This window comes from Sparus aurata, chromosome 6 (genome assembly GCF_900880675.1).
Source record: "Sparus aurata chromosome 6, fSpaAur1.1, whole genome shotgun sequence".
Lineage (NCBI taxonomy): Eukaryota > Metazoa > Chordata > Actinopteri > Spariformes > Sparidae > Sparus > Sparus aurata.
Window position 1 is genome coordinate 25171235 of NC_044192.1, and position 14785 is coordinate 25186019.

General features: G+C 40.9%; 2 protein-coding genes across 4 annotated transcripts in view; one reads left to right on the plus strand and one right to left on the minus strand.

Annotated features, from left to right (window-relative positions):
- The first annotated feature begins 837 nt into the window (after nucleotides 1-837).
- Nucleotides 838-8803, plus strand: LOC115582687 (twist-related protein 2-like). The gene is made up of 2 exons (XM_030418801.1): nucleotides 838-2006; nucleotides 7740-8803. Exon 1 carries the CDS (start codon nucleotides 1086-1088, stop codon nucleotides 1656-1658), a length of 573 nt encoding a protein of 190 aa, XP_030274661.1. The 5' UTR covers nucleotides 838-1085; the 3' UTR covers nucleotides 1659-2006; nucleotides 7740-8803.
- Nucleotides 8804-9204: 401 nt separating this feature from the next.
- LOC115583762 (histone deacetylase 7-like) overlaps nucleotides 9205-14785 on the minus strand; it is a 46014-nt gene continuing 40433 nt past the window's right edge. For all 3 annotated transcript variants that reach the window (XM_030420938.1, XM_030420937.1, XM_030420939.1), the window contains exons 22-25: nucleotides 14336-14469; nucleotides 14160-14244; nucleotides 11726-11873; nucleotides 9205-11627 (exon numbers count right to left, since the gene is read on the minus strand). In XM_030420938.1, the coding sequence (XP_030276798.1) occupies nucleotides 11591-11627; nucleotides 11726-11873; nucleotides 14160-14244; nucleotides 14336-14469 (404 nt within the window). In that variant the 3' untranslated portion in view covers nucleotides 9205-11590. The remainder of the gene's footprint in view (nucleotides 11628-11725; nucleotides 11874-14159; nucleotides 14245-14335; nucleotides 14470-14785) is intronic.

The following is a 14785-nucleotide window of genomic DNA, read 5'->3' on the forward strand; positions in this document are numbered from 1 at the left end:
ATTATCAGAGTCAGTGTTTTAAATCTGATTGCGGGAAAAATAAATGCATTTCAAAAGGTACTGCTTTAGCCCTGGCGCAGCTTGTGCTCTGAAAATTAACTAAAGTTATCTAATACATGTATAAAAAGTCCAGCATTTGCTTCCAAATGTAGTGGAGTCGAAGTCTAAAGTTGCAGAAAATTAAAAAAAAAAACTCAAGTAAAGTACAAATACCTCGAAAGTTAGTACTTGAATATAGTGCTTGAGAAAGTGTACTTAGTTACATTTCATCACTGTGTGTAACGGCATTGTTTTCATGGTGTCTTGTTATCAGCGCGATAAAAATCCCTGCAGTGGCCTCACACTTGTTCTTATGTCAAAGGACGAAATGAAAAACCTTTAGCACCACATCAACACACGTGATTTATCACTTTTACGTTGCACATTGTTTGTGGAGGAATGTGTCCATAAAAATACTTTATGATGAGCGTTCAGTATTTAAGTTTACGCCGATCACCAGCAGAAATAAAAGAACGATCCTCATGTCCTCGTAATGAATTGATGCGGGAGAATGCAGACACAAGGCTGCATGTGGACTGAAGCTCCAGCCCCAAATCTGGAACCCATAAAGCCTCAGACATCTCTGCAACATTAGACACAGCTCTTCTTATTGGCTGAGAGAGCCACTCACCCCCTTCCCCTACCGCCCGCCCAGCTAACACGCTTCCTGCTTCTCTGCCTGGCTCAGGCCGAACCACGCCCTCTGGAAGTCCGCTGAGCCAAAGAGAACTGCCCGCAGGCCCCGGGTTAGCGTTTGGGTATAAAAGAGGCGGAGGTGGACCTGCCTGTCAGATGGTTTGTTGTTGTTCTGTCTGCCAGGTTGAGAGGGGAATGTGAAACTGAGAATTTTAACAAGGTAACCAGGAAGCAGGACAGCCAAAGCCACGTCCAATCCGATGGAGCTTCAGAAGCCTTGACTTACTTTGACAAAAGAGAAGACTTTTGTTGCACAAGCTCGTCGATTCCAGGGTTTGTTGTCGTTTGAACGAGAGTGTCACAGCATCCTGTCTTTGCATTGGAAGTTAAAGGTGTCGGTGGACAGTACAATGAGAGAAGAGGTGTCCTGCACGAACTCCCCTGAAGGAGGTATGGGGGCCAGCGAGGAGGAACTGGAAAGAGGGTCGAAGAAGGGCCACCAGCAAGGAAACCGAAAACGTTCCCCTTACCCCAAGAAGGACAGCCTCGGTCAGGCGGAGGAGAGCAGCACCGGCAGCCCCAACAGCCTGCTGCCGTCCGTGCCGAAGAGGCCAAAGAAAAGCCCTACGACGATCGTGTCGTTGGCCCCCACATCTCTGGGCCCCAGGCTGGACCAGCCCTTCGAGGACCTCCACTCTCAGCGCGTCATTGCCAACGTGCGGGAGCGTCAACGCACTCAGTCTCTGAACGACGCCTTCGCCTCTCTACGCAAGATCATCCCCACGTTACCTTCAGACAAGCTGAGCAAGATCCAGATCCTGAAGCTGGCCTCGCGCTACATCGACTTCCTCTACCAGGTGCTGCAGAGCGACGAGATGGACGCCAAGCTGGCCAGCTGCAACTACCTGGCCCACGAAAGACTGAGCTACGCCTTTTCCGTCTGGAGGATGGAGGGGGCCTGGGCCATGTCCGCCAGCCACTAGGATCCCCACGAACTTCCCTCTTAAACCCTCTCGTGTCCACATCTTCACCCCACGGCCTCCGTCTGTGTTTGCACCCATTTTCCTGACCTCCTAACCCCTGAATTCTTCACTTCAGGTCTGATCTTAACCTTTTCCTCTCAAGCCTTTGCACACATTCCTGCTCGATTTATGCGCTCTGTAATGGTTCACTCCATTTCCGCCAGCACTAACATCCACTGTTGGACCTTTGCAGCCAAACCCTGTCTGAGTTCACCTTGTTTCCCTCCATTCTGTCTGCTCCCACTGCTCTCCCTTGTCTGTCCTACAGTTTAGTCCAGTGCAACAAGATGCTCCGCTGCAGCCCATCAGGTACAATATACAAACAACCACACACACACACACACACACACACTCACACACACACAGAACACATGCATAAATCAAACAAACATGCACACTTGTGCACACACTTCTGTACTCACCATGACATTAGCACATGGACACACATGGTGAAGTTTATTTGTAGCCTTGTAAACAAATTACATATGCAGGAATTACAACAGCATAAAATCTGTGCCTCAAAAACTCTCGTTTAGTTTTCTGTTGTGATAAGACCCCAAAAGAAATTCAAAACATCGACCTGCTCTCAGCTTTTATGTTAGAAAATCACTGTGAGAATTGCAGCATTTTACGAAAAAGGCGCTTAAAGTTGTTCTACAAAGCATATTTACACCCAATCACAAACAGATGTACTTATAAATGAATAACAAGAAGACAACATTTAAAATGTGTGTGATTAAAACATCAACACATGCCGACACTACTTATTAGTTTTAATATTTACAAGCTAGTGAGTTTTATTTAACTTTCAGTTCTATAAAAACACCATGAACACGTGTGCTTTTAGTTTTTTGAAACTTTACAAAATTGTTCTCCAAGGCGTACAATGATAATCTGGAAAAGGGATTTACTAATCTTAAAAAAGATAAAATCATATATAAGACTTTGATGTGAAAATGTAAAAATGGTTGGTTGAGACGTGTACAAAGTGCATTATTGTCAATCGTTCCATAGGAAGATTAAATTGATCACAACAAAAACTGCTAAACGTATTTTTATTACCATTACTGATTTTCTGTGTAACAATGCTGTTAAGTTTCTGCTTTTCTTGAATAGCTGTTACATAAAACTGATTTGATTAATAATTATTATGTAACTCGTATGACATTGATTTATTTAGTGATTCAAATCAGGTGCTGCCTCTGTGTCAGTTTGTGCAAATTATTCAGCCATTTTGGCTCTTGCAAAAAAAGATGCCAAGGCCAGGAGAACCTTTTACTCAAATTAAAGTCCTTTAGAAAAAAAAAGAAAGTAAAGAAAAAAATGTGCAAATAAAAGTAACTTGCACAAAATATATAGCTTGTATTGAATCCTTCATAAGTCAGCATTACAAAATGCTTCACGTGGAATTATAAAGCATTTTAAAAAAAGATCAACAATTGAAATTAAACCGAAATGATAATTTTTAAGTCAGATAACAAAGAATCAAAGGGTTAAAAAAAAAAGCTAGTTAAGTAAATCAAGTCTATAAATGATCACAGGACCTTATCCTCTGTAATGTACAAGGTTCAGTAACACATATTGATAAATACAATAAATTACATTAAAAATATCTTAGAACATAAATAAAGGTGGAGCACTGGTTGACAGATAACATGTTTAAGCCTCTTGGTTCTTTCACTTTATTAACTTAAATGAACCAGTGGCACGTTATCATCGTCCTAATCTAAACTCTCCGGTGGTTGACAGACCTCTGATGTGTTTTAGACAAATGTTTGCCTCCAGAATCTGTAGGATCGACTTCACACAGGCTCTGTTTTTTTTCAACCGCCCTTTAACAGACACCAGATTCCTGCACAGGTACAGCATGAAAAGAAAGGGAGAGTGAGTGGAAATAAGTGGAGGCACATCTCTCCCTCGCTCTCCCTCTCTCTCCCCTGCAGCCTTGCCCTCTCTCCTCAGGATCTTGTATCGTGCAATCAGGCCCCGCCGGGGCCCAGACAAGCAGGAACCTTTAGATTGGAAACAGTTGTGAGGTATTAGGAAGGTGTGTGTACCAGGGTTAGGGTCAGGCACACGGGCCTGTGTGTATCAGCAAATATACACGTGCACCGGTGTGTGTGTTTGTGTATGTATGTGTTGGTAGTGAGTCTCAATTACCTGTGCAGTGAGTGTGAGCTAGGATGTGTGTGAGCACATCTGCAGATTAGTAAACAGGATACACTTGCAGATGTTGTTTCAGTGATTTTATCTTCGCCTTCTGCTGGTTTTAATTCTAGATATTTTTTTTTTTTTTTTTTTTTTTTGTTAAAAAGGATCCAAAAAGTCCTTCAAAATAAAATCACAGAATACAAGATAAGCATTTAGAAACAGGAAACAGGCTGAAATGTGACGAGAAGCAGAGATTAATCTGATGATGAATACGCACGTTTCATCGGCTGGATGACAGGTCAAGGTAAACACATTTCAAACAGGCGCAGATCTTCGAGCAGACACAAGCTCATTATTCACTGTGAATCAAAAGCCAGCACTGCTACACAGGCTGCGTTCAACACATATATACGTTACACTGTCCAGACACACACACGCAGCCGCCAGCCATGTGCACACTGCAGGTGTTCCACTCTGGGTTATTACTAAAACCTCCAGTGGCCTCTGCGAGCAGACGTCGAGGGCTCTAGCTGGTGCTGTGGATGGAATCCCAAGGCCCCAGCACGTGGAGCGGAGTGTCCTTGAACGCAGCGCGGTAGTTATTACCTACCACTTTGCCTGCTCTGCCTGTTATCATCAGCTCCGCAGGGGCCGCCACAGAAAGTGCTCGAAATTCAAGGCCTGAAGCTGACCTAAGTTTAGGGAGGAGGTGAGGTTAGAAAGAGCCTGAGAGACATCAAAGACAGCGTGTGGCAGTGTGTGTTTGTGTGTGTTTGTGTGTCTGTGTGTGTGTGTGTGTGGGGGGGTAATTTAAAACAGTGTGTATACATGCACTAAATTGTCACTCATCCGAATACCCACATAATGTCCAAATTTGAAAGTTGCAGCCTCTGTTTAAGTTTTCTAAAAGCTTAACAGAAATCCTGCTTCTCTGTATCCACCCCTCCTCTATGGCAGATGGTATGTAGGGTGTGGACAAAATAGCTGGAACACCTGACAATACATGAAAGTAAAGTTCAGAGTTTTTTTTGTTTTGTTTTTTTTAACACTGAGTCAGAAAGATCATCATTTTGAGAGGTTGCAATTCCTGTCGATGTGTTGGCTTGCAGTAAATTGAAATGTGTTCCTTTCAAAAACAGGGTTGTTTTACATAAATGGCTAAATGACTGGTTTGACCTCGGTTTACAACATCAATTATGCTTCCTAATATTTTGTACTTTCCTCGTAAAAGATCCTTTATTATTTTCCTTGAGAGTCTCCAGCATGCACACAATTGAACATGAATACACAGCTCGCGGTTTTGAGCGTTTTGATGAACCTGACTTAAGAAAATGTGTGTGTGTCTGGCTCAGGATGAGACTTTCAGAATAAAGCAGGACTGTTATGTTTAAGTTGGAAGAAAACAATACTCTCCCTTCTGTTTACACTATAATCAAAATGCCTGTCACTGCTCTTTCCTCTGCCGGAACCCCTGGCTTTGCTGCGTCCATGCATGTGTGTGTGTGTGTGTGTGTGTGTGTGTGTGTGTTAAACAGTTTGGATTGACCAGCTGTTGGATGCTCTTCTGTGCGTATTAAATCTCTGGCTTGCACTCGGGACTGATCTGGGACCAGATGTAACGTCCTCTGCGGCTCATCTGCGTTTTTAAAGCCTCATCCAGAAGTTGTGGCTTCTGATAGTCATCTTTATTTTTAGTGAGCCAAACTGCGAGCCGAGCGCAGGTGGGAGTTTTGTGTGTGTGTGTCTCTGTGTGTGTGTGTGTTTGTGTGTGTGTGCGTGTATTAGGCGGCTTCATGCATTTGTGCATGTATCTGTATGTGCCTCGCTCAGACAGCTGCAGGGATACAGAGCCACGGAGGAATGATTTCTGCTTTGACACGTAGGCGACAAATCACACAAAATTACTGTGGTCTAAAATGCACCAGGATCTGTCAAACATTACCTGCAGATACGATCCACAGAAACAAATGGAGACATATAGCCAATTTAAAATAAAGTTTTAAATAGTTTTTAAAGTGTAAAAAAAAGAAAGACTCAAATGAAAACCTTTAAAAATTGTTTTCCTTAAGTTATTAGGTAGACAATCTGAATCCAGTGCAGGTGTAGCGGACTCTGCCACTGATAGTAAAAACTATATAGGGAGGTAAATACTGAATATATATATACACATACACATTGAATTGCTACTGCAAAAACAGAAAAGACCAAAAGAATTAGTAAAAAAATTGTGTTTGACAACATGAACATCTTTTTGTAACTTTAAACGTTTAGCTTTGGTCAAAAAACATCAGGATCTGTCAAACATTCACATTCATGAATATACGATTCACAGAAACCCAAAAGATTGATTGGCAATTGAAAATAAAGATTTCAGTAATTTTTAAAAATGTAGAATAAAAAGAAAGACTCAAATAAAAAAAAAAAACCCAAAGTGCCTTTAAAGGTATTTTTCCATAAAAACAGCTGTCTCCTGGGAATCTTGGGTAGACAATCTGAATCCAGTGCAAGTGTGGCGGACTCCGCCACTGGCAAAAAACACACTGCGATATAGAGGTAAATACAAAGGGTACATACATGGAATGAAATAAAGAAAGAAAAGATCACAAGTAATGTCACAAAATGGGTTTTATTTCATGAAAATCTTGTTTCTACATCACAGAACTTTGGTCCAGAATGTATCAGGATCTGTCAAACATTTATAAACATACAATTCACAGAAAGAGTTAAAGGTAATGAAATATAATAATATAAAGGTTTCAATTATTATTGAAGTGTAAAATAAAAGGAAAGGCTCAGATAAAAACCTGCAGGAGCACTTTCAAATGTGTTTTCTTCAGTTTTTCTTTGTTTCCAGTGCTAAGAATCACTTAGACAATCTGAGCTCAATGCAGGTGTGGCGGACTCCGCCACTAACAACAAATATTACAGTATAGAGAGGTAATTACTGAATGTACAGACATTGAATGAGTGCTGCAAATAAAAGAAATAAAAGGAAAAAGCAAACGAAAAAAATATGTAGAAGAAAAAAATTGGCCACAAAAAGTGGTCGAAAATGTGGTCTGAAAATCTTGCGGATTGTGACTTTTAACGTCACATAACTTTGGTCCATCAGCATCTGTCAAACATTTACATGCACATACAATTTACAGAAGAACAGAGAGCCACGAGCATTATAGAACAAAGGTTCCATTAATTGTAAGTGTAAAATAAAAAAACAGAAAGGCTCAAATAAAAAACCTCCAGAAGCACCTGTACATGTGTTTTCGTTAACAGCTATTTTCCCGTAAATCTTAGGCAGGCAAATCTGAATCCAGTGCAGGTGTGGCGGACTCCGCCACTAACAATAAAAAGCGTATAGCTCCTTGAGGTTAAAAGTCTGAAGGATTGTGACTTTAAAACTTTAGATCAAGTCACAAAAAAAAGTAAATTTTCTGAAGCAACACTTTGTGGAAAAAAAGCTAGAAACAAAGACGTCACAGAGGTTGCACTGACGACATGACGACTTACACATTCACACTTTTATGGTATAATCAAAGTCGTGTGATGGGATGACACCAACGAACACACTGCGTGTCTAAGTCTTCTCTCTGGGCTGCTTCTTTTCTCTGTGTGTGTCCTCCTTGAAGCATGGAAAGGCACACTGTAATTAGGGAGAACTGAGAACGCTCCAGATGAAATGTTTGCTTGTTAAAACAAGAGAGAAGAAGTTAAGGAGCTGTAGGGATTTTTCCACGATCCACTAAGTAGAAGTGTTTGTTTGTTTGTTTGCAGACACATTTTTCAAACCTCAACACACAATCGCTCTGCCACCGCTTCAGACAAACAACTATGAAGTTGTCTCTTTATCTCCAAGTGTTGTGATGTTAACCCCGTGTTTCTTCATCTCCGCAGAAAACCGACAAATGGAAAATTCTCTACCCTCAAAGAAGAAATGTGTTCCTGCCTCACCAGACGATCCCCGGTTTTTAATCTTTAAGAAAACCTTTTTTTTTTCTCTCCTCTTTCTCCGGACACGACTCTGAGACACTGAGACATTTTCTAGCAGCTTGACTCCCAACAGTTTTCACTTTGTCTTTCTGAAACGCTGTTGAGGAGACGTGACAGTCCAGCGCTGAACATTTTTGACTGAGGAAAACACAAACAAAAAGGAAAAAAACAAACAGCTGGCCTGCGTTGACAATGAAACAAAATGGCTGCTGGTTCGAGTGCCTTGGGTAACACCGTGATAACCATCATCCACCCTGACTCTTCACATCGGGGTGACTCACTGCCAGACAGACATTACGATGACTAATGATAATGGCACAGTGATGGTTAGAGGGCGGTCACAGCCAATGAATGTTTACAGCTAAAATGCTAATAAGCTAATCTCTCTGGCTCTCAAAGCCCCGTCTTGTGGGGAAAAGAGGAGCACGAGAAATCTGACGCAGATCTCCTACTTTGTTGTGCTGTAGTAACTGGATAGCTTTCTGTGTGTTTTGGGGGGTTTTCAAGTGTATCTGTTTGTGAATTTGGTGTATGCACACTGTATTACTTTAACTCTGCTCATGCATTACACTCGGCTTTAATGAAAACTGTCCATGGGAAAAATGTCTTAGACCACTGATCACATTTCAGCCACTATTCCGTTTTTTTTTTTGTTTGTTTGTTTTTTTTACTTCAGTGTTTCTGTTTTTAGTGAGCGTTGCAGAAAACTGATTTTCAAATGCAAGAAAATCTGATGTATGTTTTTCCTGCAGCTTTAAGAAATATCTTTGCAAACTTGCTGTGAGCAACTGAATAATGCCAAAGTAAAAGCAAAAAGGTTACATGTAAATGATTCAAGGAAGAGTATCGAGGATTCAAGTTGTCCAATTACTGTTCCATCATGTTTCTTTTGTACTCTTTTGCATTTTGCTTTTGATAATCTTTATTATGTCAGCTCCTGTGGACAATAAAACTTTTTTTTGATGATGTATGAGTGCAATATTGTGTTAATCAGAGGAATAATGCATTGTGAGGCAGCTAAAACACAATAATACAAAATAACAAAGTTAAAGGTGCACTGTGTCAGAAATTCTAATCCTTAATTAGAGGACAAAGATCTTTATTGACCGATTTGTAATCCTAAACAATGCTTAAACCCTAAAGGACAACACCACTTCATACTGTTTCACTTTTTATGTGTGGCGGACCCTGCCACCTTTTTAGCTTCAAACTGTGGTCTTGGCACCTTATTTTCCTCTGACAACAGCTTGTTTATTTAAATACTTAAATATTTCTGAGTTTGTATTATTACCTTATTAAAATTGTAAATATTACAATTCTGAGTTAAAAAGGAGAATTCATTAGAAATAAAACAACAATCACATTCAGATATTTATAATTTACCTTTATTAAGGATTTTTGAGGAAAGAAATAGTAGAAAAGACAAAGGCAGACAAAACAACCAAAACCAAGTAATTATGTACACTATACAGAAACAAAATCTGAGTGTCAGTTATGACAAAACTGGACTTCTGCTGCAGTTTTAATTAAGATCCAGTTCATTAAGGCTACCTTCACACAGGTTGGTCAGTATGATACTTAAAGGCACACGGGCTGATAATTTGGTCTCTGAGTACACACAGGGTTCATTTTTTAATATTCGCAAATACAAAAATAAGTCATTTGCATGAAATTAGACAAAAGATAAGACATTAGATATGTCAGGTCACTGTCGTGAATGTTAAAGCCACGTTAAGCTACACTCCGCTGTTGAGCCGTCCTACATGTAGAGCTAAAACTCCACGTTTCTCATAATTTTTTCACATTTTCATTACATTAACAAAGTCTCTGACAGGTTTTCAGTTGCATTCACATGATGCAACATAAAGAAAGAAAGAAACTAAAAGAACAAACATACTGCGCTTAATACAATGTATCCATAGCACCGTTAAAATTGTGTTAGACATGCAAAGAGCACTTCAAAGACACAGAATGTGAATGTATAAATAGAAGTCATGTAGGTTTTTTTTTTTTCTTTTTTGAGAAGTGAATTTGTTTATATATCCATCCTGCGCTTTTGGTGCTGTTCAACTGTTCGGATAGAAAAAAAGAAACATTCACAAATTCTCAGAAGTCTTTGAAGTTCTATAAGCCATGCCAGTCCAGGGACGGCACATTGTTCTCATAAGCTTTGGTTGCGCTTAACCTGTGTCCAATTGCACTGTGAGGATATTCAACTATCTCAGTATTACTGCTCCGTCCTAACTGTCAAAACGTCACTGTTTGGTCTGCGGAGCAAAACATCACCGACGCTGTCGGGACACAGAGCGCTGCTATGTCAGTGACAAACACCAGACAGACCAGTTTGTCCTTAAAAAAAGAAAAAGTACATTCACAAAATACAATACAGCAGGAATGCTTATCCACAGGTAGAAACACTGGTCCACTGAAACACTATAAAAGCTTTTAAGACCCAAGTCATTCTGATCATCCCATCCTGAGGGAACTTTAAGTGTCTGATTGTCATTAAGTGTTTGGACGAGTCTAGTCCAAAAAGTAAAAAACCAATCTCCGGATAGAGAAGGTGTGATCTGAATTGTCTCATAAACAATCATGTCTGAGTGGTCACGCTGCAATAAGGCATCATGGGTGATTTCTGTCTTTGCTGACATGTCAAGAATCTCTTGTGATCACTTCCCCTGCTGATATTGATGACTAGAGGTATTAGCTATTCACTGTGACTAATGCCACCGATATAAACTACAGTATATCTCCACATTTAAGATGCACTTCAAAGACTGCTGCGTCCTCTTTTATCTGTCGGGGAGCTGTAACAATAACTGCAGAGATATACAGTCGTTCTGCATGTGCTCGCCCGACAGGCCAAGAAAGAAAAAAAAAAAAAAGATTTAAGAAAATATGTGGACATACAAAACAATATGAAACATATGTATCTCAGACTTCACTGTAGCTTCACTCTTACTGGATTCTTAAACAAAGAAAAAAACTCTTGTGCTGACATTCACAAAAATGTGGTCCACAGGTAAAATAAACTAAAAATACAATCAAACAAGATGTTTGATTGTTAACATGGGCGATGAGGCTGCATCTCTTCCATCTTGTCCGGTTCACATTACAGAACAGTACAGTGCAAAACAATCAGAAACTGCTGATCTTTTCCTTCATGGGGTCTCTGTCACAAGCAGACAAATGACATCATCATAGTCATAGTGCTGAGGAAGTGTCTGCTCTCCTTCACCGGCACGTCCTGAGGGGACGACTCCTTCCGCTCTGAGGGATTGACTCCAGTAAGATGAGGTGACCTTTGACCCCCACCCTCAAGGTTGCGACAGTTCGAGCCGTCTCTCGCAGGTCTTGTAGGAGTCATTTACAAGGTGAATGTTTGAAATCGCAGTAGCTGTGCTTTGTCAAGTGTGTTCCTGTGTTGATGCTACGTCACGTTGTCAGCTCCCATTGCCACAAGAAAATGAAGATCCTTCATTAATCTGCCTCTGGTTGTCTTTCTCTACAATTTTTTCTCAGCTCATTGATGTGTGGAAGCGTCAGGACGATATGAATGTTGTGTTTGACTCTGCAGCCAGTAGTAATGCAGGTGGAGGAGTGTCTGTGAGGTGATGGATACAGTGGTCGAACATCTGCTTCCAGTGATGGTTCAAATGCATAGCTGTGTGTGTGTGTGTGTGTGTGTGTGTGTGTGTGTGTGTGTGTGTGTCCACTGAGACTTGGTCAAAGGCAGTTTTCAGGAGACCCATCCTTCAGAGAGAATCACTTTTCTCTGTCAGTTCATCTTTTCTTTAAATAAAAGAGAAAGAAACCGATTTTAAGATGCACAAAGTGGAGCGCTGTGATGATGCTGCAGTAGAAGACATTAAAGACAACGTCATCCTTACTTCTTAGAGGTGACGGCCCCCATCGACAGCGAGGCGATGGCGTTGACAGCCTCGCTGTCCGAGTCTCTTCTCAGCCGCCGTCTCTGCGCCTGCAGGTAGGACAGATTCACTGTGGCGGCGGAATCCTTCACACTCTGCCAGTATTCACCTGCAGGAGGCAACAAGATGGAAAAAAGGGGAGAGGAATAAGGAAGGAGAAAAAGAGAAAGATTAATGGCCACAGTTGTCGGTATTTCAGTCTTGTTTTCATCCTGAATGATTCCTTGAGGGAGAGTTCCTGCACTGCATTATTAAAAAGCAGCACTTGGTGTTTGATCCACCAGTTGTAGCCGTTTGATCTCAATATAAGCATCGACTGTTATAAACAGCCTGTGGTCGAAAATGTCCACGTTGATCAGGAAATGTAAACTCAAATTCAATCTGTTCTCTCAAGGTCTCCAGGCCTGAGTCCTGCGACACACAGTGGAAGCAAAATCAATCAGTGTTTGCAAATGTGTTCGTCTGTGAGCGTGTGTGTGTTCTGGCTGTGTACGCAACTCACATATATTTCACCCCGGGCCTAAATTATGGGCTTAACATTCTTGTGGCTTTGCAAATATTTTTAATTAATCTAATTTGGTTGGGATAACATTTGTGTGCAATCAGGAGGGGATGTTGCGAAGGTCGTGTGCCAGAGAAGTGTTTGAAGATAATTGGAGCCAGGGCGGCCGTGTGTGTGTGTGCGCGCATCTGTCTGTGTGTGGGACGGCTGGAGGGAGGGATGGGAGACAGGGATGAAGAGGAGGAGAGGTGGTCAGAGAGCAGGAGGGATGAGGAGACGGAGGGAGGTGCAAAGTGAAGAAATCCAGATTAAAGTTACAGAGAATGGAAATGAAAAAAAAAGGCTAGAAAAGTTAAAAATAATTTGAAGATTAAAATTGTTTGTTCAACTTCACTAACATTCAACATTTTTTTTTGTTTTGATTTTGTAAAATAAAACGTAACAATGGCAGCAGAAGCAGAAACATAAACAAAACTTTTGACGCCCTGAAATGATCATTTTTAAAAATGTTTTACTTGTTTGAATTGAGGATACAGAAATAGAGGATACTGTCAGCTACACAGGTTGTAAAGAAGTGCTTTGTCACTTTGGGCTGAATTCATATAAATAGACTTGTAATCTTCACATGTATAAGGCAGTGAAAATGGTGGCATGACTGTGTATGTCTTTGAGCTCATAAATGCTTGTACCACCGGAGTCCACGGAGCGATAACTTGGCCAATATAAATCAAATATGTTCAACCCAACCTATTATTCAGACTCTTTATTGTGACATTTCAATATTGTATTGAAGAATGTATTGTAGGTGTATATGTATATTTCAATAATGTCTTAGACTTTTGCTTGGTCAGGTCTGCAGCAGCTTATGACAGACCGTGGAGAGAGGGAGAAAGTAAAGTCAACAGAGACAGAAAATGGAGGTGCGAGAAAGGAGAAAACCTGCTGTTACCGCTTTAATAAAGAAAGACGGAAACAACTTTGGAGGAAGAAAAACAGCAAATGAAGGCAGTCAAACTAAAAACTATTAAGGATATTATTCCTATTGTGTTATTTTAATTTAGTGTTCAAATATCGAAAGCAGCACCGAACACAGAAATGTGACAGTGAACAGGCAGTTGATTTAGTCTATACTGGCTGCTGCAGGTGCCAGTTGTAATTCTGCAAACTGAGCAAGATGATATTGTGAAATAATACATTCTCAACCCAGCAGCTCTGCTCCTCATTTCTGTATCTGAAAAGCCTCATTATGCTTCACTGTCCTCGTTTGAAAAGTTTTGAAGCATTCCTTAAATTTTGAGTCAAAATAATCGAGTTAGTCTGCTCAGGAGAAATCACAATCCAAAGTAATTTACTGAAGGCATGGAGGGTGGTTCTGCCTGCGCAATCTGCATGTGTCACTGCCTCTTTATTTAAAAAAAAAAACCATTTACTCAGATCCTTTTTGTGAACCCAACAGTTTTTGCCTGTAGCGCCCAGCAGCCAGCACAGAGCATATTCAATGTGCCTGCCAGTCAGGTTGCCCGTCTCATATTAATGTGTCAGACAGGGTCAAGTCCAGGATTAATTCAGAGATAATTACACAGGTAACAGATCAGTTCTACCACCAAACTTTGGAAGTGAGCGACAGGTTTGCAAAACTTCAAACGTGCAGAACAGAAGATGAAAATGTTCCCACAGACATATATGATGAAAGTTTTGGCTTTTACTGATGATGGCTTATTTATTTGTTCCCATGGCACGGAACCCAACAAATTGGTATTTTTGCACATGGTCTAGTTAGATGATCCACAGGTTATTTGCGAGAGATAATACTTCTCTGTTGATGAAATGTGCAAACCCTCTGAATGACGTGCTGTTAGATGCTGATGGTTGTGTTGTGTTGTGAGTTCTCACCCTGAACCTGGATGACTCTCTGCAGGGACTTGACAGCGTTTTCACAAGGTTTCTGGTCTAACACAGACTGGGACAGCGGCTCCACCTGTGACACAGCAAGTTAGTTAGAGAGAACATAACGTATATCTCTACAGACACAAACATGTACCACACACATATGTCCACACACATCTCACCTCCATGCCTAGCAAGGCGCTGACGCAGGCCTCAGAGGCATCGCAGATGGCCTTGAGGTCATGTCCCCCCTCAAGAGCCAGGACCACCCGACCACCAGCCAGTGACATCAGCTGACGGGTCAGGAAGCCAAAACCTAGAGACACACACACACAAACACACACAGTCAGGGATTTCTCTCCAGGCTTTGATTAACAACACTGAATGATTCCTCCAATGTTTGTGACAGTCGGTGTCACTTTCCACAACAGCCTTTAACTCACAAAACTGTCGTGTTTGTGTCAACATTATTACACATCAGTGCTAACTGCTCACATTACATTTACAATATATGAAACTCAGTGATGTGAAGTAACTTATTACATTTACTCAAGTACTGTACTTGAGTACAGTTTTAAAAGTATTTGTACTTTACATGTGCACTAAATTTTTCTGCTACTTTGAACTTCTAA